The 27,515-nt window shown below is 36.2% G+C and overlaps 1 protein-coding gene across 1 annotated transcript in view; it reads right to left on the minus strand.

Annotated features, from left to right (window-relative positions):
* The window catches only part of TEX15 (testis expressed 15, meiosis and synapsis associated), a 54,654-nt gene that overhangs the window by 15,091 nt on the left and 12,048 nt on the right, over window positions 1-27,515 (minus strand). The window contains exons 3-8 of the mRNA XM_065946536.1: window positions 21,443-21,680; window positions 18,284-18,430; window positions 17,139-17,292; window positions 6,371-13,734; window positions 5,265-5,323; window positions 1,589-2,799 (exon numbers count right to left, since the gene is read on the minus strand). Of these exons, the coding sequence (XP_065802608.1) occupies window positions 1,589-2,799; window positions 5,265-5,323; window positions 6,371-13,734; window positions 17,139-17,292; window positions 18,284-18,430; window positions 21,443-21,680 (9,173 nt within the window). The remainder of the gene's footprint in view (window positions 1-1,588; window positions 2,800-5,264; window positions 5,324-6,370; window positions 13,735-17,138; window positions 17,293-18,283; window positions 18,431-21,442; window positions 21,681-27,515) is intronic.

Below are 27,515 nucleotides of genomic sequence, written 5' to 3' on the forward strand. Positions count from 1 at the left end.
GAAATGCACACAAAAAGGACCATGGAAATACAAGAGGAACTGTCACATGAGAGAACAGTAAGAAGTTCAATGTGGTTTGAATACAGAGGTGGAAGTGATGGGAAATGAGGCTGTGTGTGGAGGGCTGTGAAGGGCCCTGCATTCCAAGCTACCCTCCTTGAGTTTTGTCCTGTAGGTTACAGGGCACGGGTGGCAACTCCAGTATACAGGTGCTGCTGTGATGAGGTTTCCTAATTGGAAACAGAACTACCCTAACTTGCCCTATTCAGACAAATGAATGATAATCAATTCAAAAAAATTTTCTCCTTTAGTTTGTAAGAGATTCCAGGATTAAGAAAGAATTTTTTTAAAAAACACAATTCAGCAATTTACTTATTTAAATTTTTAGCCACACACCATGGCATGTGGGACCTTAATTTCCTGACTAGGGATCAAACCCACGTCCCCTGCATTGGAAGGCAGAGTCTTAACCATTAGACCACCAGAGAAGTCTTTCAACATGTTTCCTGAACTCTCTATTTTAATGAATATAAACCCTTGATGGTTTTAATATATTTTCTTCCTTCTTTTATATTGCAGTTAATGCCAAGTAGAGGCAAAAAGTCAAATCAAAGCTTCAAAACTAGTTTTTGGCTTAATTTGCAAGTGGTATTTTTCACCTTCTGTATCTGAAGACACACACAACAACTTACAAAACTATGATTTTCCTTGAGAAACAACTTTTCAATTTAAAAGAAAATCTTTTATTTCCCCGTTTAAGACATTAAGAGATGATTAACTTTACATACAGTAATTTTACCTCTGATGGTAGAATGCCTGCATGTTAATGGATAATTGTAGTTTTTGCAGAATTATTAATAATTGTTTTCAAATTTTGCTTTAACTGTGATAAATATGCCTTTCATTTTAATTAAAACTATATTCTACAAGCAGAATTGTTTCAGAAAAAAGTTTTTCAAGTTCCAGTGGCAATCTACCAAGTTGCTCTACCAACACACTTCAATTAACTTCCATTCACTTAGGCCACGATATTATATTAGAATACTATATTATCTGATTGAAGTTCCCTTTTCTACCTTCTTTTTACTCTCTTTTTTCCTCCATTTATCAAAAAATGTATGTTCACAATAGGAAACCTAGGAAATAAAGAACACTCTCCACAAACCCGAAATTTTTTCACTCACAGTGAGATAAGTTAAACTATTAGTGTATTTTATTTCAGTATTTCTAACCATTTATTTACATTAGTAAATTTATATGATACAGTTTTGAAAATTGTTACCAGAAACTTTTATAAACCCTTCAATGGTTACATCATATTTCATTAACTATAATTTACTTAACTATTGTTCCTTCAAGTTGGGTTTTACTGAAGGACAGATTAGTGATATTACTTATTTTTTCCTCTCAGTCTTTGATAACTAGGTTTCTACTGACAACATAATTCAACTGCCTGATATTTAAACAATGCTACAAGCCTTCACAGAAAAATGTTATCTCACCACTTGCTGTAAATTCCACTTACAAAAATTTACAAAGATAAAAGTGAAAACTCTAGAAAGCAAGCATTAAGGCTTGTGAAACTCACCATAAGTCCAAGGAACTTCTAGAAGCGCACCAGAATCAGGAGAGCAAGGGTATGCAGTGAATGGTTGATGGGGAGTATACTGTGAAAAAACTGGCTGCTGAAAATTGTAAACAGGCATTCGAGGTGGAAAATAGCCACTCACTGGCACAAAGTCATTTGCTTGTGGCTCCCCAGCAAAGTATTCAAAATATTGAGAGCACAAAAGATGAGAATGGGTATTCTGACTATTACTTGTAGCTGCAATCAACATCCCAGAAGGAGGTGGCTGTACTTCATAGGATGTTATTCCTTGGTATGTCTGGGTAAAGGAACTGTCATTGCTGCTGCTATAATGATAAACACACCAAGAATAGTAAGGATATGAAGTTTCAAATGAGTACCCGGAAACAAAGTCATACTCTGGGGTACATGTAGACTGTGGAATTTCATTCAAGTATGTGGCAGCATTCTGAGTTAAGACTTTTGAATTCTGCTGTTCAGACAAAGAGTATTCTACTGTTTGATTCACATTAAGGGTGATGTTCTCAGAGGCTTCTACAGGTATAGTATTGAAATTCAATGTGTCCTTCATGTATTTTTCTTTTGACTCAGTTTTTGCAGGTCGTGCTTTATTTATTTGCACAATAGGAATTTTGTTCTGGATATGCATGGGTTCTGGAGAACCGGTGCATGTAGAATTAATTGATGAATTTAATATTTCATTATCTTGAAGTTCAAAGTCAATGTCATTCATTTCTAAATTGGCATGGCTATCACTCACAAAACGGAAAATAGGTTCTGATGCATTCAGCAAAAGAGAAGCATCAGTTCCTGGTTTTATGTCTGAGGGACAGGATTTCTCTGTATTATCTGAGGGATTTTTAAGAAATTTCTGTGGAGGCATCTCCTGGTCTTTTGAAAACGTGCCATCTACACTTTTTTGGTCATAAATTGCCAAAGAGCAATTTTTCTTCTCACTTTTTGTTTCAGCAGCACTAAAATTTATGTTTCTTTTCTTTGTGCTACTTATGTTCCCTTGTTGTCTGGTGAAATCTTCTGAAGTAGCATATGAAATATTAGTTAAATCTGTTTCGTCTTCTGAATCTTTCAGGTTCATTAAAGGTAGTGATCTTTGAGTTTCAACTTGTTTTGGAGAGACGTGGCTTCTTTTCAGACTGTCAGATGAATCTGGTCCTATTTCATTTTCACTTTCAGAATGAGATCTCATAGTCCTGTTAAGTGTAATACAGACATACAAACAACTTTAAATATACATTCACAAAATTTCAATATAAAGACATATTTGACAATTTTACTTGGGAGAAGAATTCTTAAGATTTACATTTTTCTCTTTGTATTGGCACTATACAAGAAACATTTCCCCAGGTTTTACCCCCTTGATTTGAATTTAGCTACTTTTCATGTTGAAAGTGATACATTCCACATTTCAAATATTTTTCCAATACATCTGAAAATATACAGTGCTGCCAATATTGTAATAAATTATTTTATGCTTTGCAAATTTCCTGATTTTAATTTTTTTGCAATAGTTTCTAATTCATATACCTCCAGCCTACTTACTGATACAGACCTGGTGAAACCACCAGCTGTGACTCCCTGCTCAAAGATTATCTTCTGTTTTCACAAATGACTGAGGTATTCTGTCTGTTTAAGGTCAAGAATAGGAGAAGCAGACCTCCAAAATTTCTTGCCAACTGAACATCCTTGGCATGCCTATCTAAATGAGACAGACTCAATGAAGTCTGAAGGAAGCATTCATTATGGAGCGTCCAGAACAAGAGAGTTCAAATAGGTCCCCAGGGTAATTATAATTTTTGGTGTCTCAACCAATTCTTTGAATTACAAGGGGAAAAGAACACATTGAAAGATAAAGGTGACCATTCTTGCACAGTCAAGACAAATTCATCTTTGGCCTGGAATTTGTATACTGCACTCATGAAACTAAAAGCCCCTTATTTTACTTAGTCCAGCCTCCTTAAAAGGCAGTCGAATGACAACCTGCATTGTCATCCAATATAATATTTTAAAGTTTCCACAAAGTGCAATTTTGATTTTATCACATTTCCAATGATGCTTCAGTGATGTCTCAACCTTACAGACTGACAGTTGCCTGTATGATCAGTCCTTAGTAGTGTAGTGAAAGTCAGTCAGTCGTGTCCGACTCTTTGTGACCCCATGGATTATACAGTCCATGGGATTCTCCAGGCCACAATACTGGAGTGGGTAGCCTTTCCCTTCTCCAGGGGATCTTCCCAACCCAGGGATTGAACCCAGGTCTCCTGCAACGCTGGTGGATTCTTTACCAGCTGAGCCACAAGAGAAGTAAAGGGATGCTGCGGCTGCACGGGCTGGGAAACAAACCCGGGCCTCCCGCGTGGCAGGCAAGATTTCTACCACTGAGGCACCCATGCATCTGAGCACACTCTTAGAGAATGTTCTTCTATAACAATGACACCCTGTATTAACTTTATATTAGAATTCATTCCCCTGCCAAGTGAGGCAGAATTTGATTCTTTGAATAGCAAGTACCTACCTATACTTAGTAACAAAACTGAGATGGTTACAGAACTGGTTTCTGTTATCCTTCTTATAGCCTATTCATCTTTTTAAAATTAATTACTTGGCTGCACCAGGTCTTAGATGAGGCATGTGGGATCTAGTTCCCTGAGCAGGAATCAAACCCAGGCTCCCTGCATTAGGAGCACAGGGTCTTTAGCCACTGGACCACCAGGGAAGAGCCTCTGAGAGCCTATTCATCTTTATGCCACTCCATGATTATTCACAGAGTCATCTGTGCCAGGTAGAGGATTCTAGAAATGGAGTAAATAAAAGACTGTATTTAGAGAAGCAAAACCAAACAAGACAGATGACATGCTTATCTTTTTTCATTCCTATTACTCATTTTCCTTCATAGGATAGAAAAAAATGGTAAAAATGCAGCTTGTCATAAATTGTGAAAATCTTACAGGGTTGAATGAAACAAGAAATGGTCAACAAGTCCAGTGGTGCTACTTCATGTCAAAATGAGAAAAATATAAATAATGCAGTTGGTTTTTACTAAAAATAATTAAAAAAGAATTTAAAGATCTAGCATTTTGAAGTCATGTTCTTTTTGTACCGTGGTGTTAATACAATCCTTTCATGGAACAGTAGTATACTTATAATATGTGTATGTTTGACTTAAGTTCTCAGTAATATAACTTGGCAATTTGTATCTTTTAAACCAGTCTTGAAATTTGACAGGTCTTGTGAAATTCACAAGTTCAAAAAACTCAGTTTGATCACTTGCCCCATTATGACTTTCTTTTTACTAAGTCAGTCACAAAGGCCCATTAATTTATTAAATAATGTCTGTCAAACATGACTTTTACTTTCTTATTCTGTAAAACATCACTCTTTTCTAAGCCCTAGCTGACTTGTTACTCTAAACTGTACTGAGACACTCCTTACCCTTTAAATCATTGTAAAAGTATCTTTCACGGGACATCCCTTTTGATACATAATGAAATTCAAACTAAGGCACTGAAACACTCTCCCCTCTCCCTAGCACACTCTTGTCCCTGAGGTTACATGTAGAACCCCAAAGAGGTAATAAGTAAATGTTTAAGTCTTGCTCCATAATACATGCTCAATTGTATTCAGTTTTTTATCAAACAGGGCTGATGACAATTCCTACCTTGCGTGCTTGAATGTTGGCTTTTCACTTTTGATTTCTGTGACATGTTTCATGCTAACCTATGTTCAAAAAATACAAAAACCTACATTGTTGATGGTTTAAAGTACAATATATTTATTATTTACCAGACATCTGCAATTGCTTGTTCTGTCATCACCAAAAATGCACCATCTGAAATTATCTTCATTAATGATCCTCGCCTTCAAAAATTAGTGACACTGTTGAACTTCCCATATTTGAAAAATGTTTGGAAAAATTTTGTAAAAAAGCAATTAGCAACATTCTCTTTACCCACATGTTACAACAAGTAAGAAGCCTGCTCTGTGTTTTATATCCTTTTTAGTAAGCCAGTCGCCCAGTTCCACAGTACGTAATGTCTGTCAAGTGTGGATTTTTCTTTCTTATTCTGTAAAATAGTACTTTTTCCCTAAGACCCTGGCGGCTAACTACTTATAACTATATTTAGAACCTCTCCCCTTTAAATCATTGAAAAAACATGAAAAAAGCACTTTGTGAAGAATAAAAACAATTAATGTTTGTACAATCATTAGAACATTGCCAACTATTTAATAAATGCTGTATAAAATTTGTTAAAATGTACTTATGTACGACAACTGCTAACTCCTTCATAATTAAATATTTTAAAATATCGCTACTGTTTCTCTGTGTGGATGATAATGGTCAAGAACACAGACTTCACTGTCAATTTTTAATGTTTACAACATTAAGTACAGCCTTGTTGTACAGAAACTATTCAATAAATACTTGGTCACTTGCTCAGTACTTGCTCACTCATAATATAGACTCTCTTAAGCAATTATTAAAATTCACAACCTTCCAAGAAGTGGAAGGTTATTAATTACAAATAATTAATTTGTAAGTTTAAAGGTAGACATTTATTTAAGGTATCTCTCTTATACACGGCCATTCATATCATTTTACAGATAATATGAATGGTTTAATCCAACAGTTTAATTAGTAAATTCATTTTGCAAGGCAACATTTAAAGCATTCTCCACTTTTACAATTCTGTAGACTACGTACTTGTTTGCTTCAACAAGTTCGCTCTCTTAGACTTACAAAACTCACTTTAAAACATTCATTACCTTTTGTTTTTTACAACTGGGAACAGCAATACTTTTCTCTTGTTCCTCAGAGTCACCACATGTGTCTACAGCGATAGGTCGTTTTTTAGAGGAATTTGAAACATTTTTAATTATGTACTCTGAAACTAAAGGCACCTTCCCACAGGTACTTGACTTTTTGATACTCTTCCTACGTTTTACATGAATATTCGCATTTTTCTTTCTCTTTGGTTGCAAAGTCTTCTTTCTGTTGTGCAGCATTTGGCATAGGATAAAGGAAATGGTTAACTGAGCATTTTTAACACATATTATCTTCATATGTTCAATCGTTTTCATGATTTTCATAATATGGACCATTTTCCCTAAATCCTTCCGAGGGGTGGCTGTTATACTTCCAAGCAGTGTGGAAAACCGACTGTAGTTGTATTCTAATTCTGTCACAGTGCTTCCATAATTTATGGATGCTATACATGGCACAAAGTTGATGTATGTGGAAACGGAATACTTCGATTCCTCAAGAAGTTTTTTTATTTCTGAAAGTTCTTCAAGTTCTCTTGACAGCAAACGAAGAGCATAGGAGCAGTTAACAGCTTCATTATATTTGTAGATAATATCCAGATCTTTCTTAAGCTCAGAAATAGCAGTTTCTACCACCTTCCAAAGACAATCTGTTGGATTACCTTTTAGAAATGAGAAAGAAGTCATTTTTTCTTGGCAGTGAACCAGTTCAGGAAGAAGTGACAAATCAAACCAAAGCATACTTCGAAACCGCTGCTTGTCTAGTTTCTTTGCCACTGAGTTTTTAAGAAAGTGAATTGTTTCTGAGAGCATGACGATTTCAATATAGGTTTCAACAGCTGCAGGTTTTAAAATTACTGCCTTATGGCTGTAGTTTTTCATCATGTTCAAACTATTTTCTTCGGTGATAAAAATACTATCTATGCTGTCTTCTTGCAGCAACTGAAAACATTTTTTTAAAATTTCTAAGTCATCGGTACATCTCAAAGTGAGTTCCTGTAATTTTTTCACATCTGCAAATTCAGCTTGATCCAATATTTCACTAACACAACAGATATCTGGTTGTGAAAGCAAAGTACCGTTAAGCCTGGAGTTTTCTATGCTAATTATTGCTTTGTTTACTACAGCATTTGACTTTCTGGAAGCAATCACCGAATCCTCCTCAAGTCCAATAGTGGAAATTTGTTCACTGCTTAAATCTTTGGACAATGTATCATATATCTTCTGCAATTTAGAAACAGCACATTGATTCATTCTAAGTAGCATTTCTCTGTTCTTTTCAGAGTATTTTTTGCAGAAAGACTGTCTCTTTTCTTTCCAAACAAGACTTTTTGAAGCATCAAAAAAGATATGTTCCAGACCATAAAGAGCTATTTTAATATTTACTGCCTCATTACTCTTGATAAAATTAACTTTTGAGGAGATCATTTCCATGATAGTCCACAGATGGTCTTGTTTTCCTGGACAGGAATCATTTTGGGGACAGTCCCCATACATACTGATCAGGCTTAATGTACTTTTCCTCAAGGTTTCTAGGTCTCCTAAACTATCTCCAAAGTTAACTCCACAGGTAAATGGCACAGAAAGAGAAAAGTCAAAGCAATCTGAACAGTGCTTCATTACTGCTTCACACTCATTAATCTGTCGCTTGTATTTTAAGTATGCGTAGTATGAATTATTTTCCCTTTTGCTTTCTTCAAACAGTTCAATTAATTGATCATGATAGCTTTGCAGCTCGTAGAAGGCATTATATTTTAATCTGCCTTGAAAAGCTGGATAGAAATTGGATTGTTGCTGAAATCCACGTGGTCTGCCAAGCAGCTCACTGTACAGTGTATCATCATACCAGAGCAAGCTCCGGAATGTTTGTTCACCTCTTAGGAGCCTTTTTTTGTTTTCAATGAACTGAATAGTTTCCATCATCATTTGGAGTTCTACCAAGGAATCAATAGCACACGGTTTTAATCTGTGTCTGCAGTTACTCCACAGGTTTTCTTCTACCAATAAGTCTCTTGAAATCAAGATTTGTTTAAATGAACATTTTTGTTTTCTTTCAAAAGCTTCAACAAACAACGGAAGAATATTTAGACAAACTTCAGTTTCTTCCTGCAGAATCTGTACAGATGACGTTTCATCTGCTCTCCGCAAAATTTGAGAGAGCTTAACTATAGGAGCCAAATTACCACTTGAACAATGTTCTTCTTTGAATTCATTCATATATGACATAGACTTCTTCGGAGGAGGAGGAGAGAATTTGGAGGGTTCAGACTGGGCACGCAGATGAGGCATATGATTCCTTCCTGTAATGCCTGGTTTGGAGTCACAGGCTATTTCTGAATGTAATGAGGAGTCACACTGAGAGTCATGACTACCTTTTCCCTCCTCCTTCTTTCTTTTGTTAAGCTGTTTAGAAGCAATGTTTCTCAAAGAGGTTGCCTCAGCAGCCTTTTTAATCTTTACATGAGAGTCAATCAAGTTATTTTTCATCGTTTTCTCACTTAAGCAGGAGGAGCCTCCTAATATCTTATTCTTTTGACCTTTGTACTCAGTCTTAACACTTGATCCTTCAGTCATGTTCATGTGAACTGAATCCTTTCCTTTTTCAGCTTGTTTATCTTTCCACATTTCTCTGTCCTGAATGTCTTTCTCTGCAATACCTTCTTGGGAAGAAGAGCTCTTTATGTTGTCTTTTACGAGCAGAAAACTATCATCAGAAAATACTTTCATCGTGTTGTCTTTACTTTCTTCAGTTTCTGATGTGACAATCACCTCAGAATTCTCAACATTTGTTTCATTCCCATCGATATGAACGAATTTACTTGAAGAGCAAGAGTCTGTCTTTTGAAGTTCGTTTCCACCACACCCGTGCAGACAGTGTGGTGCAATGGTAGACACTGCTGAAAACTCTACAGCAGTAATGCTCTGTTCAGCCATGGAAGACTTAGAAGATTCTCCCTCACTGTCTGTTGCTGGAGCAATTGATAACAATTGAGAAATACTGTTAGACTTTTTGCTTGTTATCAGAGTTCGACTTAATGGATCCATAAGGAAGTTTCCTGTAATAATGCCTGGTTTGGAGATCTCCTTAGAACTTGTCCATTTTTCTACAGGAAAATTTACCTCCAGGTTTCTTTTATAACCAGATAAAATAAGGTTGTTTGGTTTGTAGATATCAATGTTAAAAAAATGCCACACCTTTGATTCTAAGACAGAAATTGTTTTGTCAGTTTTCACTTTTGTGTGGGCTATACAAGTTGCATCATAATTTTGGTCCACACCAAAACTTATGTTGTTTTCCTTTATGCAACTTAAAGATATCAAATTTCTTTTACTCATTATTTCTTTAGCCTCAGAACTGTTTACTTTTGTTGTATACTTAATATTATCAAGTGCTGAATGGTTCTCAAGTTTTTCATATTTACTAATGTTAGATGAAAACTCTGTATCAGTTTGATTTTCTTTTTTAGTTAGTTTCTCATCTGGGCGGTCTGGAGAAAAGAGACATCCGGTTTTTCTAGAAAAGGGCTGAAGTTCTTCTGATGATCTGGGATTTCTCAAACTGCTGTTAGTATAAGCTGACTGACTTGTACTTTCAGACACGGAGCACAGGGCTGACTGTGATTCCGGACACACTTGATCACAATATTCTCTCATGTGAACTGTGGTGTGACTTCTGGAGACACTGGACACATTTTCAGAAAGGCACTCTGTGAGTCTCTCTCTACTTGTTCTATAAAACTTGTGCTTTGATACATGAGTTAATGATTTATCAACTTCAAATCCCAAAGCTCTACTCTCTCCAGGTTTATTGTATTTTCTTTTTGACAGAAAATGTTTAGTGGAATAATACTTTCTTTCAAACACAGAACTATAACCTTGAAGGTCACAACTTTCCCAGAAACTATTGCATATGACTGAATATGCTCTTGGTAAAGGGACCCTTCTTTTTTCTCCCACTTTAGTTATCAGCTGCAAAGACGTGTCAACTCTTCTGTGAGCTTTTTTTAAATGAAGAACGGCTCTGTCAAGTTTTCTGGAAAGACGTTTGCTTTTACATAAAGATGCTTCACTATTTAGAATATCCAGGACACTCCTAATGTGTTTTTCTGACTGTGAAAAGGTTTTAATTCGTTCTTGGGATAACGAAAAAAAACATTCCAATGAGTCTTGACTTGTTAGCTTCCTCCTCTTCTCACAGATTTTGTGATGTCTTAAATTTTTATCTGGTATGTTCTGGTCTCTGAAAGGTGTACGGGGCTTTCTTTTGCTAATTCTTGCTTCTGTCTCCCTTTTACTTCTAGTATCATTACCACTGGTTTTTGACTTTGTAAGGGAACATCTGTTTTTGTTATTTACTGTTGTGACATCAGAAGGTCCAGTTAGCAAAGATCTGTTCTGTTTTTCAGACATGTGACTCACATGCATATTATGACTCATGTCAAAAGAAAGTGAAGTTTCAGATTTACTTGTTAGTCCAGAGTCTTGCCTTATATTACCAAATTCACCTTCAGAGGGATGATCTGAATTTTCACCAGAACACTGAGAATGAATTTCAAATTCTAGAACTTCTTCCTCCTCCTCATTTATTTCTGATTTTGTGGCTTCACTTACATACGTGCAGAAATCATCTTTCGATGCAAGGGACTCAACAGTAGAACTGAATCCTTTCATAAATGTATTAGTAATCGTAACTTGCAGATCAGGAAGTAAAATTGGTTTGATGAGCTCTGCTTTGTATTTTTGTGTGTGTTCTTCAGAGGGATGCTGGTCCCAATTCTCACCTCTTGTGGTGCTTTTCAAAACTTCCATCTCCCCATTACTGCTTCCCAACAGACCTTCCCAATCGATGCGAGACTTCAGAGCCTCATAGGAGTCCTCGAATTCTTCATAAAGTACATTTTCTGGGCTATGAGTATCCTGTGGAATACTCACAGGAAAAGCATCATCACTCTCTTCTGATCCTACTTCAGTCTCATTATCCAATTTGAAACTTTGCAGAACTGAGTTGTCACTTACTGATTGATGAAATGAGTTGTGGCATCGATTTTTATCTGTATCTATTTCACAAGTAGAAACCTTAAGTTTGCTTAACAAACCAAAATCTGGACTCTCAGAAGAACAAGTTTCTTTAAACTGGGATCTTTGGTGATCTTCAGGATTTGTGCTTACCACAGGCACTGCAGCATCAGCTATCTCAACTGCAGCACGTGAGGCTACATGTACCAAAGAACTTGCAACTTGGAGAAACGCTGTGGAAATCAAATGCTCTCCAGTCCTTTCAGTATTTTGAATATCTTTTTCTTTCATGATGGTAATGGGATCTTCATTTTCTAGTGATGTAGACTCGGTGCATACATGTTTTATCCCACTAGTTAAGTTAAAAGCAGGAGAAAATTCTTCAGAACTCAGAATTTCAGTGCTATTGTCATCTTTATTCACCCGCCTTTCACCTATGTTGGTAAAAACTTTTGTTTTGTGTGTCTGAAAACTCTGCTCATCTCCATATATATTCCCTATGTCGTTTCCTACAGATGAAGCAACTTTCTCCACTTCAGCCTCCTTCTGGCTTCCTTTCTCATTATCTCTTTGTTCTCTGAAATCAGTTTTCAGGTGCACACCACTGTTCAACTGTGCAGTACAGAACTGAGCATGATGTTGACCTTTATTGTTAATTAGAGGAGTTTCTTTGCAGTCTCTTTGAATGTCTTTTAGGGACACTGGATCATATTCATTTCTCCTTTGAACACATATATGTTCTCTAGTTATGTTGCAATTTGCATTATGGGCTGTTTTAATACCATGACATGAAGTAACAGCTGGTAGTTGTGTGGTCTGGGGAATGTCTCCTGCTTCCTTGAAAGCATCAGCCATAATGCTAATACAGTTTTGATCTGGTTTTTCCAATTTTAGCTCCAGTAGTTTTTGAGACATGGCAAAATTTGTATGAATATTATCTTTATACTCTAAAGAGTTGTGAGGAGGCTTCGGTGGAAGTTTCTCCACTCTTGGAGTAAGATTGTTTTGTATTTCCAGTGCTAGGTGACTTAGCTCATACTTATCCTCTGCAGTAAATGGCAAAGGTTTTGGTTTTTCTAATCCCTGAGTAATTAATATTTGATCACAATTTTTCTGCAAATAATCAAGACTCTCATCCTCTTTGTTGTCTTGGTTCAAAGAAATGTAATTATCTATCGGATCGATTTTTCTTTTATTAGTAAAAGAATGATCACTTCCTTTCCACAAACTTTGCTTTTCTTCATATTTGGCATTGTCTTCTGGGTCGGTGAAGTTTCTCATCTTTCCAGTATTTTGAATGTACTCATGTACGCTTTCTTCACTTTGGAGTGGAAAAAGTGTAGACATTTGGTGACCAGTCTCATATACAGTTTTAAAATTAGGAAACTGTGATTCTGGAGAGATGGGACCACTGTACTTGTCTGTACAAGTATTCACTGATTCATAAGAGTCATGTGACTCACTGCTTTCATCAGTTAAAAATGGGATGGTGTCTCTCTGCTGGGATCTCTGAGCTTTTTCTTCCTTGTGTTTTTGGATTTCAACTTCTGGAGCTACACTTGACAAAAACATTGGGAAGGAAAAATCATCCTGGTTCTCACATTGTCCTGCCATGGTAATTTTATTGGGAGCTGTACAATCATAGGTCTTAGAGCCCAGGTTGTGAGCCTGGGTTTGTGGATCATCCAAAGAAATTCTGAAGCAAGAGGCATCCAAATAATTAGGACCAACAGTCTGATCACCAGGCATGCCTTCAGATGTGGAGGCAGGATTAGTTGGCATAGATGACAAGTTTATTTCTGAATTAACAAAATCTAAACTCTTCTCAAATGGCAAAATCTCACTTAAACCTGTAGCAGTATTAAGTTTTCCCATGCTTTCTTCTCTCTTCATCAGTCTTGGGTCTTTGATTAGTTTTGAAGTAATAACCGTGCTTGAGTCAGTATTGTTATGAAGGGGGAAAGCAGCAGCAAGACTACTTAAAATAGCTTTAAGATATGTCAAATTTAGGAGGTCACCATTATTAACACTTTCTCTGGTATCGCTGGGAATAAATGAAAGGCCTGAATCACATGCAGGTAATTGAGAAGTGTCTCTGCACTCTGCTGAATTGTACTCCATACGTCCACTGTATGTTTCAAGTACAGAAATGTTTCCATTTTGCATATTTCCATAGGAATTAGAAATATCTGAGTTGGAAGGATTTATTTCTGAATTTGACGCATTGCATGAACACTTTTCCTGAACAAATGGATCTATAGGTTTCCTGAAATGCTCAAAGATGACAGTAGCATCTTTTCCTTTTCCAATTCTTTTGGCCACTGTACAGTTATTCAGAGAGCATGTTCTTTCTGTGGAAATAATAAGAAAATAAGGAAAAATAGGAAGAAAAAGTGTTTCTACAGGCAACTCTATTAATGCAAGCAAACCATGTCATGAGTGGCACTGACGGAAAGTCTATCAAACAATCTAATGATGATTAAAGTACGTTCTCAGCAGAAGAAGCAAGAAGAGAAGAGAATGAGCAACTGACTAATAAAGTACAAGTGATGGAGCATGAAATTCTGTCTTATAGGCCCCTTACTAACATGTCTTTGCCATAAAAATTCGAATTCTGACAAACACCAAAAAATAGAAAAATTAAACAGGAATAAAAACATACTTTTATCACAGACTAGGTATTTCTTCTCTTAGTTTCCTACATGCAGATATTCTATAATAGTGTCAACATATTATTAGGTCAAATTATCTGCCTGTATCTACTGTTACCTTGCTTCATTTCCCTCTACCACAGGAGAACAAAAACAGAAAGGAAAGGGGAATTAGGTGAAGAAATGGGGGTGGGTGGAAGAGCAGAAAGTTTGCACAAAATCCTTCCCAGAAGCCAAAGCAAACCACTACCCATGCTCCACTATGAAATAAATATTCTGGCAAATAATATATGTAAATAAAACCCTGGAAAATAGAAGCAGATTTTTTTTCAAATTTATATAGAGATTATTCCTAAAACTTCATAAAGAATTTCACAGAATAACAAGGGAACTTACAAAAATGCATAATGAGCAAGTGAAATGTTAACAAAGCATTCATAGCTAAGTGAAAGTGAAAGTGAAAGTCACTCAGACATGTCCCACTCTTTGGGACCCCATGGACTATACAGTCCATGGAATTCTCCAGGCCAGAATACTGGAGTGGGTAGCCTTTCCCTTCTCCAGGGGATATTCCCAACCTAGGGATCAAACCCAGGTCTCCCGCAGTGCAGGCGGATTCTTTATCAGCTAAGTCACAAGGGAAGTCCAAGGATACTGGAGTGGGTATCTTATCCCTTCTCCAGCGGATCTTCCTGACCCAGAAATCGAACCAGGGTCTCCAGCACTGCAGGCAGATTCTTGACCAACTGAGCTATTGGGTACACAGCTAAGCAGTACCATGAAAATACTATTATTAAAATAGACTAATAATGAGAAATTGCTCATGAATAATATATGAAATCATAATCATATCACTGAGAATATACCATTTAGTTTTCACAAAATGTCAAAAAAAATAGCTCTGCTGAAGATTCCCAAATTATATAACCATTGGGATTATACTTTCAATTACAGTAAGCTATAGTGGAAATATGCTCAAAAATAGGGATGAGACTAGCAGTATATTATTACATATATTGGAATACATAAAAATATATAGTATCTTCAAAAGATTAATAAAGAAAGACAATGCAACAGATAGTTGGGCAAAGTATATGACTAAGAAAATCATGGGTTAAATAAAAATTGTCAACAAATACAAAAAGATGTCCAACCCCACTAAATGCACAAGAAGATTCATATTAAAAAACCTTTTAGATGGAAAGATTTTGAAGGATAATTCATTTCCCTTTTCAAGATAAAAGCACTCAACTAACCAGGAATAGAAAGGAACTTCCTCTACATGGTAAAGAACATTAAAAAAAAACCCACAGCTAATATGATACTTACTGGCAAAAAGTAAACACTTTCCCCCTAAGTTCAGGAACAAGACAAAGAGGGCCACTCTTACCAATTCTATTTAACATTCCACTGGAGGTTCTAGCCAAGGCAATTAGACAAAAAAAAAAAAAAAAAAAAGAAAAAGAAAGAAATAAAAGACATCTAGATTGGAAAGGAAGAAGTAAAACTATCTCTATTTGCATATGGATCCTATCTTGTGTATAGAAAATCCCAAGGAAATCACTATTGAGAAAATAACTCTATTTACAAGAGGATCAAAAAGAGGGCAATACATAGGAATACATTTAACAAAAGAAGTATAAATGTACTTTTATACTCTGAAAACCTCACCTTATATCCACAAAATGGCTATAATCAAAGTCAGATAATAACAAGTGTTAACAAGAAAGTGGAGAAATTCTAACCCCCACACACTGTTAATGTAAATGTCAATGGTGCAGCCACTGTGGAAGATGGTCTGGCAGTTCCTTGAATGGTTGACACAGACTTCCCCTATGATCACATGACTCTCAGCTATATACCTAAGAGCAAAGAAAACACATCTACACCTAACCTTGTACAAGAAAGTTCCTAGCATAAATGTTTGTAATTGCTAAAAGGTGGAAACAACCCACTGGCCATCCACTGATGAATGAACAAACACAACACAACGTGTGTAACAGAACATTACTCCCCAGAAAGGAGTGGGGTGCTGACACATGCTGCAACATGCCTGAGCCCTGAGAACACTGCAAAGCAAAAGTCACCAGTCACAAAAGGCTGCTGGTTTCAGATGCTTCACTCATATGAAACGGCCAGAACATGCTTACTAGAGACAGAAAGCAGACTGGTGACTGTTTAGGGATAGTGTGGGGCTTGGGGAAAAAGACAAATAAAAGCTTTTAATGGGTAAACAGTCTCTTTTTGAGCTGATAATGATAACATATCCCACTCACTATGCTGGCAGAAACTTTTTAATTTTTATTTTATATTGGAGTATGGCTGATTTACAATACTGTGTTGGTTTTAGGTATAAAGAAAAGTGATTCAGTTATACATATAAATATATCCATTCTTCTTCAGATTCTTTTCCTGTATAGGTTATTGAGTAGAGTTTCCTAGGCTATACAGTAGGTCCTTGCTGATTATCTGTTTTATATACAGTATTGTATACATGTTAACCCCAAACTTCTGACTTATCCCTCCCACTTACCTTTCCCTTTGGTAACCATATGTCTGTTTTCAAATCTGAGTCTGGCAGAAATGTATTTTTTAAAAGTATATCGTGCTGGCAATGATAGAGAGTAATTAAGGTAACCTGATGCAACCACTTTTGAAAACTATGACATTGTTTCTAAATTAAGTGGCACATTCCTGATGCAGATATATACTCTGTAGAAAAGTTTGCACATAAGCACTGAGACACTTATATGAATGTTTAAAACAGCAATGTTTGGAATATGAAGAAAACCACAAAATGTCCAAACATACTCAGAAGTATAATGTAGAGTCATAAAATTGAATATTATGTGTGCCTGTGTGTATATATATATATATATGAGTGAAAATGAATAAACTATGGTTATATTTATCAACATGGAAGGATCACACAAACATAACGCTGAGAAAAAGAAGTAACAAAAGCAGTTAGAGCGTTAATTCTAGATATATAAAATCAAAAACAGGGAAAGCACACCTATTTTGCTTAGAGAATCATGATGTATTAGAAAATAATATTCAGCAGTAAGACCACCACAGATGCTATAAAAATATATGTATCTTACCAGTCCTCTTAGGAAATCCTGTTGCGAGGGGTCTCATAAAGTGTCCATTATCTACTTTTTGACCAACAAATTTTACTGTTACTATTGCATATGGAAGACACTGCCTAGGTTTATCTACTGGCTTTGAAAGAATATTATATTCATACAAGTATACCTAAAAAATAAAGAACATTTTTATTATGATTAATTTTTACAGACTTGAAAAAGCTTCTATTTTAAAAAATCTATTTAATTCCATGTTGCTATTTATTAACCATCTTTGATACATCTCCCTCTCCCTGTCTTCCTCAACTCTAGTTTTCTTGAAGATGAATTTTTTTCTCCACAACATCTTTTTTCCTTGATAGGCTTCGAATATCAGCAGAAACAGACACAATCTATATTTAAATATAAAAGCATTTCTCCATTAAAACTTCAATGTTTTGCATATGCTAGGAATCACTATATTATATTTTATCTGGGAGGAAAAGTCAACTAGAAAAATAACAATAGCTTAATATACCTTACATGTGGGAGTAAAATATCCTCATTTAATCATATATATATAATTATACATAATGGTATTTATAATTTAATCTTCTATAAAAGGTTAAAAGGTTAGATAAGTGTCTCTTTTAGATATGACAGAAAATTACTGTTTAATAATTAGTCGATTATCTAATGACTAAAACATAAGCCTTTTCTACTTTTACAATGTACAAAGGATCAGTAGGATTATTTCAAAGTATCTTTGTTCTGCAAGTTAAGCATTAATCTATGAAACATTTAAATAAAAGGAGCTACTTCGAACAAAATTAAGTGCAAATCTAGAAGCTTCTTTACTAATGTTTTCAAATCACAAATATTAAAGCAGCTTTTACTATTTACTCATTTAGGTCATATTATATGGAAAAAGGGTGCCAACACACGTGGCAAAGTTGCCAGAAACCTTTAATTCATAAAAAAACAGTGTCTGTGAAGACACTGTGTTACCTTGTCATCTTACTGGCTTGTTTGGTATTCAGGTCATATTATATGACCTAAACAAATATGAATGAAGTAAGAGATTTCCACTTAATATTTTGGACAGTTGTTTTAAGACTTGTATCATACAATGTGAGGCAAGTGACTTTCAAGTAGTCAAGTGAATAAAAAAGTTAACATACTGCTGAACTGTAGGCTTGTAGTTCAATGGTATCCTTCAGAGAAGGTGTATTTCTTGACATATGGCAATCAAAGTTAGGAGAAGGATCCAAAGAAACTTTGCTTTTATCTAGTGAAGGCTGAATTTTCTTCACTTTTCCAAAAAGAACCTGGGGAGAAAAGGTAAAAAGAAAGTCGATAAAGATATACCGGAACATTTTAAACTCTCATACCAGGAAAATAAAACTAGCTTCTATTTTAAGGAAAGAAATTAGAATGGGGAGATAATTCATGTCCCAGATGAATGGGATGACTTATTAGAATTATGTCAATTCCTCCCTAAATCAAACTCTAAGACTATAGTAATTTCAACAAAAATTTCAGAAAATCCATTTACAGAAATGAGTTTTAATTTAAAAACTTCCCTGGAAAATGAAACAAGAATAACCTACAAAATTTTTGAAAAAAATATTTGAGTCAGAAATAATGATGAAACAGGAAAAGTGACACATACTTCCAGATATTAAATACTTTAAAAGACTACTACCACAAAAAAGGCAGATATGGAAAAAATTCTACAAAGTAAAAAGTCCAGATAAGTCCAAGCAGCTATAAAAATACAGCATAATATTAAAAGCATCATTTGAAACAGATGAAGCAAAACCAGATAATTCACTAAATGGCATGGACCTGAAAAACATTAAATTCGTCTCAATCTATAAACCAAAATAAATACCAAATAAATTAAATATATAAGTAATGTAAACACTGTAGAAAGAAATACAAATATTTATCGACTCTAAAAGAGAATTCTTTTCTAACCATATTGCCAAAAAACCACAAACTGAAATCATGCTTCTTTGTAAAATACTCCAAAACTTCTGTACATCACAAAAAAATGATCAGGTTTTATCGCAGAAAACAACTTGTAAGGCAATTTGCCTCCAATTAAAAAGTAAATTTTAAAAAAATGAGTATAAAAATTTTAAAAACTATGAACCATTAAGTGATAAAAGGTAGGAAAAGGTGCAATTAATATGAAAACAAGTACAAATTTTACGTCCCCAATTGTTACTTTTATTTTTTCATATGCTAATAATTCATTCAAAGTTAAAAACAATATTAAATGTAATGTAGTACTCTGTACTTGGACACTGGTAGAGGAAAAAACATTAGTAGAAAAACTGGCAGAAACCAATAATTTGTAGCAAATAGTACTGTACCAATGCTGGTTTCTTTCATTTTATTATTTTTTTTAAAAAACTGAGATATAATTGACATATACACTACTAGGCTCTTCATTTTAACAGAGGTGCCATAGTTACATGAAATGGTAACATTAGGGAAAACTATATACAGGAACTTTCTATAGTATATAACTTTTCTGTAAATTTAAATTTATTCCAAAATAAGTTTATTTAAAAAAACTTAAAACTCCTTTATTTTAAAAAAGAAAGCACTAAGTGATAAAACATTATACAATGAAAATCCTAGCTCTCAAGATTCACTTTAATGAATTGATAATGCTGATGAATCAATTAGAAAAACAGAAAAAACAAAAATCTAGCAAAAGTTGTTAATAGACAATTCACTCATCATCAGTGAATACATGCGGAATGTTAAGCTCGGCAATAACTATGAAAAAGAAAAGTTGAACCAACAATGAGAAATTATCACATATTAGGCTGGCAAATATTTTTTTAAAAATATAATACACAGAGATAGCAAAGATAAGAGATAATAAACATTCCACAAGCTTTGCATAGGAATGGCAGTTAGTCTGACATTTCTCAGGACACCTGGGCATTACATACCAAAAGCTGGGAAAGTGTACATGTACCTGTGACTCCTAACTTGACACACAGGAATTAATTAATTCTTAGCAAATAATCACAGGTGTGTGTAAAATGTACCTACATGAATAATCCAAGTACTACTTAAAAATACAAAACAAAACAAAGCAAAAGTAATTTACATCCCAACACTGAAAAATTTGTTAACAAATTGATGGTAGTGCTGTAGAGTGGAACACTATATAGTCATTCAAAATGATATTACAAAAAATATTGAATGGTATGGAAAACGATTTTATAATCAATAAAGTTATATAATATAAAAGTAGTAATGTATTTTAATGACCATTGTACAATGCATATCCACGTATATGAGCAGAAGACGAAGTATAGATATACAAAAAAATTAACTATCATTATCAATGGGCTTTTCAGAGCTTCTGAGTATGTTCCAAATTTCCTAAAATCAGTATTTTAATATAAATTACACTTTATGACTTTGATAATACCCAAGATCTAAAAATAACTAAATAATACCAAATGAACCATTGGTTTTATGTGGATGTATACACATCCTATGGAGAAGGAAATGGCAACCCACTCCAGTATTCTTGCCTGGAAAGTCCCATAGACGGAAGAGCCTAGTAGGCTACAGTCCATGGGGTCCCAAAGAGTCGGACACGACTGAGCGACTTCACTTTCACTTTCATACACATCCTAAGTTACATAACTGAGGGTCCTGTCTACCTACTGTGATTTTAGTAGTCTTGGCAAAGCTGCAGTTAACCAAAAAATATATCTTAGCCTATTTATGTCTGTTGATACAAATCGACTGTAAGACTGATTTTTTCCTCAATTTTGAATAACTTCGGACTTTCAAAAAAGTTACAAAACTATTCAGAGGTCTATATACTTCTAACCTCGTTTCTTCTAATGCTAATATCTTATATAAGATAGTAAAATTATCAATACAAAGCAATTAATATTGTCTAACACTGTTAATTAAAATAAATAGTAGGAGTTTAGAGTTTAGTAACTTTAGCTAAACCAGAATTATTAATACCAATATTCTGGAAAGACACTGAAAACACTGTCATATTAATTATAGTCTGAACAAAAGAGAGACAGAAAGAGAATAAAGTCAATTAGAACAGAAAAAATATACATTAGGAAACCAAGAAGATAAAGCCTGCCTTTGCTTACTTGAAGATTTTATGCTGCATACCCACTAGAGTCAAAAATAGGGGAAAATTTCAAATGATGATGATGATGATAACTATTATTTATTTTATACAATGTGAGTTTAAAACAGTAATTCATATTGAAAGTAAAATAATGTTTAGGTCAATTAAAGCAAACTGAATATAATATTTCCTTTGTGCTACTAACCTTAAACATGATAATACTTCCTACAGTAATGCTTCTATTATGTGCATAATTCAAGGCAACATCAATGTGTCTAAATATATAAATTCCAAGAAGAGGGTTTCCTAGTATTCTCAACGAAGATGCTTTGGTACTTAGTCCATTGTGATATATCTCAGCCACATCCTTCTGAGGAAGTGCTAAAAAGCAGAAATGTTCTTCAAGTTCTCTGCCATGCCTTCCACTCTCACGCATCTCTGACCTAAAGCAAAGCAGTGAATAGTTAAATGAAAACATCAACAGAATTTTCAAAGAAGACAAATACTTCAGGCTTGCTAAAGATAGAAAACAAAAATTATAGTCTATACTCCTGAAATCTCACCTACATCCCACAAGAACCACTGAAACACCGGGGTATTAGGTAAGGAGTCCTACATGCCTTGCTCAGCACCAGTAACAGTAGCAACTGTGACACCACGCGATACAAGCGTGGTTCAGTCACTACAACAGAGCTGATTCCAAAGCATCATCAGCAACGGAGAAGCTACAGAATCTAGAAAGCAATGTGTATACCAATCAAAGGAAAACTCGTGAACACCACATACTACTAATATTTACCATTTCCTGGATGTCACTCATAAATATTAATATTTATATGCAAGAATAATTCACCTTTAACAGTAGACAGCCATGGCAACAAAACACACAGCAACAATTACAAGCAAGACTAATGGATGAGGTCATGACCACTTCTCTTCCCAGAGATGTCAGCCTCAACTTTCAGCTCCACTGTCGTCATTTCCTACTCCTGTTTTCACCCTGATGTTAGGCTCTATAAACCACTAAGATCTCTATGTTTGATTGTTAAGGTATATTCTTAACAGTCAGAAGAATTAAAATACTTCTTTCTGTTTTCCTAATTTCTCTACTTTTTTTTTTTTAGGATCTAAGTTCACTTCAGTCAATCAGTTGTGTATGACTCTTTGCAATTCCATGGACTGCAGCACTCCAGGCTTCCCTGGTCATCACCAACTCCCGGAGCTTGCTCAAACTCATGTCCAATGAGTCGGTGATGGCATCCAACCATCTCATCCTCTGTCATTCCCTTCTCCTCCCACCTTCAATCTTTCCCAGCCTCAGGGTCTTTCCCAAACAGTTTTTTGCATCTGGTGGCCAAAGCACTGGAGCTTCAGCTTCAGAATCAGTCCTTCCAATGAACATTCAGAACTGATTTCCTTTAGGATTGACTGATTTGCTCTCCTTGCAGTTCAAGGGACTCTCAAGAGTCTTCTCCAACACCAAAGGTCAAAGGCATGAATTCTTCAGCCCTCAGCTTTCTTTATAGTCCAACTCTCACATTCATACATGACTACTGGAAAAACCATAGCTTTGACTAAACTGACCTTTGTTGGCAAAGTAATGTCTCTGCTTTTTAATATGCTGTCTAGGTTGGTCATAGCTTTTCACCAAGGAGCAAGCATCTTTTAATTTCATGACAGCAGTCACCATCTGCAGTGATTTTGGATCCCCCAAAATAAAATCTCTCACTGTTTCCATTGTTTCCCCATCTATTTGCAAAGAAGTGATGGGACCGGATGCCATGACCTTAGTTTTCTGAATGTTGGGTTTTAAGCCAGCTTTTTCACCCCTCTTTGCACTTTCATCAAGAGGTTCTTTAGTTCTTCTTCCCTTTCTGCCATAAGGGTGGTGTCATCTGTGTATCTGAGGTTATTGATATTTCTCCCGGCAATCTTGATTCCAGCTTGTGCTTCATCCAGTCCAGCATTTCTCATGATGTACTCTGTATATAAGTTAAATAAGCAGGATGACAATATACAGCCTTGATGTACTCCTTTCCCAATTTGGAACCAGTTTGTTGCTGCATGTCCAGTTCTAACTATTGCTTCTTGACCTGAATACAGATTTCTCAGGACACAGGTAAGGTAGACTGGTATTCCCATCTCTCTAAGCACTTTCCAGTTTGTTGTGATCCACCTGGAATGTTAGGTCCATGAATCAAGGTAAATTGGAAGTGGTCAAACAGGACATGGCAAGAGTGTACATCAACATTTTAGGAAACAGTGAACTAAAATGGACTGGAATGGGCGAACTTAATTCAGATGACCATTATATCTAATACTGTGGGCAAGAATCCCTTAGAAGAAATGCAGTAGCCCTCAGTCAACAAGAGTCTGAAATGCAGTACTTGGGTGCAATCTCAAAAACAACAGAATGATCTCTGTTCATTTCCAAGGCAAACCATTCAATATCATAATAATCCAAGTCTAGACCCCAACCAGTAATGCACAAGAAGCTGAGGTTGAATGATTCTATGAAGACCTACAAGATCTTCTAGAACACCCAAAAAAAGATGTCCTTTTCATCATAGGGGACTGGAACCCAAAAGTAGGAAGTCAAGAGATACCTGGAGTAACAGGCAAATTTGGCCTTGGAGTACAAAATGAAGAAGGGTAAAGGCTAACAGAGCTTTGCCAACAGAACACACTGGTTATAGCAAACACCCTCCTCCAACAACACAAGAGAAGACCACACGTGGACATCACCAGATGGTCAACGCCAAAATCAGACTGATTATATTCTTTACAGCCAAAGATGGAGAAGCTTTATATAGGCAGCAAAAGCAAGACCAAGAGCTGACTGGGCTCAGATCATGAGCTCCTTAAAGCAAAATTCAGACTTAAATTGAAGAAAGTAAGGGAAACCACTAGACCATTCAGATAGGACCTAAATCAAATCCCTTATGATTATTCAGTAGAAGTGACAAATAGATTCAAATAATTAGATCTGATAAAGTGCCTGAAGAACTATGGACAGAGATTCATGACATTGTATAGGAGGCAGTGATCAAGACCATGCCCAAGAAAAAGAAATGAAAAAAAAGCAAAATGGTTGCCTGAGGAGGACTTACAAATAGCTGTGAAAAGAAGAGAAGGGAAAGGCAAAGGAGAAAAGGAAAGATATACTCCTTTGAATGCAGAATTCCAAAGAAGAGCAAGGAGAAACAAGAAAGCCTTCCTCAGTGATCAATGCAAAGAAATAGAGGAAAACAACAGAATGGGAAAGACTAGAGATCTCTTCAAGAAAATCAGATACACCAAGGGAACATTTCATGCAAACATGGGCAGAATAAAGGACAGAAACAGTATGCACATAGCAGAAGCAGAAGATATTAAGAAGAAGTGGCAAGAATACACAGAAGAACTATACATAATACATCATCATGACCCAGATAACCACGATGGTATGATCACTCACCTAGAGCCAGACATCCTGGAGTGCGAAGTCAAGTGGGCCTTAGGATGCATCACTATAAACAAAGCTAGTGGAGGTGATGGAATTCCAGGTGAGGTATTTCAAATCCTAAAAGATGATACTGTGAAAGCACTGTACACAATATGCCAGCAAATTTGGAAAACTCAGCAGTGGCCATAAGACTGGAAAAGGTCAGTTTCATTCCAATCTCAAAGAAAGGCAATGCCAAAGAATGTTCAAACTACTGCATAATTGTACTCATCTCACATGCTAGCAAAGTAATGCTCCAAATTCTCCCAGTAAGGCATCAACAGTACATGAACCAAGGATTTCCAGATGTTCAAGCTGGATTTAGAAAAGGCAGAGGAACCAGAGATCAAATTGCCAACATCTGTTGGATCATCGAAAAAGTAAGGGAGTTCCAGAAAAACATCTACTTCTGCTTTACTGATTATGCTAAAGCCTTTGACTGTGTGGATCACAACAAACTGTGGGAAATTCTTAAAGGGATGGGAATACTAGACCACCCTACCTGCCTCCTGAGAAATCTGTATGCAAGTCAAAAAGCAACAGTTAAAACTGGACATGCAACAACAAACTGGTTCCAAATGGGAAAGGAGTACGTCAAGGCTGTATACTGTCACCTTGCTTATTTAACTAACATGCAGAGTACATCATGAGAAATGCCAGACTGGATGAAGCACAAGCTGGAATCAAGATTTCTGGGAGAAATATCAATAACCTCAGCTATGCAGATGACACAACCCTTATGGCAGAAAACAAAGAAGAACTAAAGAGCCTCTTAATGAAAGTGAAGAGGAGAGTGAAAAATCTGCCTTAAGACTCAATATTCAACTAACGAAGATCATGGCATCCAGTCCCATCACTTTATGGCAAATAGATGGGGAAACAGTGGAAATAGTCACAGACTTTATTTTCTTAGGCTCCAAAATCACTGCAGATGGTGACTGCAGCCATGAAATTAAAAGACACTTGCTCTTTGGAAGAAAAGTTGTGACCAACCTAGACAGCATATTAAAAAGCAGAGACATTACTTTGCCGACAAAGGTCCATCTAGTCAGTTATGGTTTTTCCAGTAGTCATGTATGGATGTGAGAGTTGGACCATAAAGAAAGCTGAGTGCTGAAGAATTGATGCTTTTGAACTGTGGTGTTGGAGAAGACTCTTCAGAGTCCCTTGGACAGCAAGGAGATCAAACCAGTCAATCCTAAAGGAAACCAGTCCTGAATATTTATTGGTAGGACTGATGCTGAAGATCCAGCTCCAATACTTTGGTCACCTATGCAAAGAGCTGACTCATTGGAAAAGACCCTGATGCTGGGAAAGATTGAAGGTGGGAGCACCAGGGAATGACAGAGGATGAGATGGTTGGATGGCATCACCAACTCAATGGATGTGAGTTTGAGCAAAGCTCTGGGAGTTGCTGATGGACAGGGAGGCCTGGCATGCTGCAGTTCATGGGTTGCAAAGAGTCGGACACAACTGGGCAACTGAACTGACCTGAAGATACTGGCAAAGCCAGGGCATATACTCATATTAGGAATGAGAAGAAAGGCAGGGACTACTCAGCAGCCACACAGCAAGAGACTGCCTTTCCCAGTGACCTGCTCTACAAATGACCCTGACAACTTTCACCACCAAAGAAACAAAAGCCAGCACAGATTTGCCTGGATCCCTGAAAATTTCACCAGGTTCTGTCCACAAGTATCCTCACTTGCTGATGCCTGTCTCCCGAGTCCCTCCCCACCGTCTCCTCTCTTGGATCCCTGACCAGCTGTGTCACCACACAGGTACCCGCACCTGGCCTGCATGGCCGAGAGTGTGCATACCAAGCCGCCTGGGCCACTACTGCTGCTTGCTCTGGTCCTCTCCCTCATTTACGATGATGAGGTGCCACTGAGAACCCCAACAGTCCTTGGACACTCTGCAGACACCTGGCAGTGTTTTCCAAAGATCACACAATTGTCAATGTTGTGGATCCCAATGGCTTGATCCAATGAGTTAGACCACAATCCCCAAGACATGGAGCCACACACGCCCCTCACTGGGAACCCTATACCATTAACCCAGTGTCACGGCAATCTTCAGCATGTCCCCACCCGCAGGGGAAGGTCTTCTCTTAGCAAAGTCAGTCCATAAAGTCTTTTCTTCAGCATGCAGACACCTAAGTAAGGCTACAGGACTGTAAGAGTCAGGGAAATAAGACTCCACCGAAGGAATACAGTAAATCTCCAGGAACTGATCCTCCCAAAATGGACACAGAGGATTAACCCCTTTTTCCAGGGTGTCACTGGCCCAAACTGATTTAGTTTTACTTCATCTTCGAACCAATCATTGATATAGTAAATGAAATTAAGCATGGATGGTTCAGTTTACTCATCTGGGGTGGAATGTAAACTGAGATGCTGAGTATAAATTTAACCTCAGTGTCAAGATAGGTATTGACGATCTTTAAAATGATACCCTTTCACATAAATTTCAAATGTTTAAAGGCGAATTATCTTAAAACAAAAAAAAGGTCAAACTGATATAAATAGGGCAATATATTTAAGAAGAACTGAATTCAGTTCTCTATTATCCACTGAGACCAGCTAAAGTTCTTAACTCTTCAAAACACCTCTCAAGACTCTTAGGAAGAATGCTCAATCCCACATCTATGCACCTACATCTTTATTATAACATAAGATTTGACATTTAGCTGTATGTCTTCTCCACTGGAATATAAACTCTCTGAGGTTGAGGAGAAAACATGCATTTTTCTCTGAGGGTGATAAAATAAAGAACTGACTCATTTGAAAAGACC

Source organism: Muntiacus reevesi, chromosome 10, assembly GCF_963930625.1.
Source record: "Muntiacus reevesi chromosome 10, mMunRee1.1, whole genome shotgun sequence".
NCBI classification, from domain to species: domain Eukaryota; kingdom Metazoa; phylum Chordata; class Mammalia; order Artiodactyla; family Cervidae; genus Muntiacus; species Muntiacus reevesi.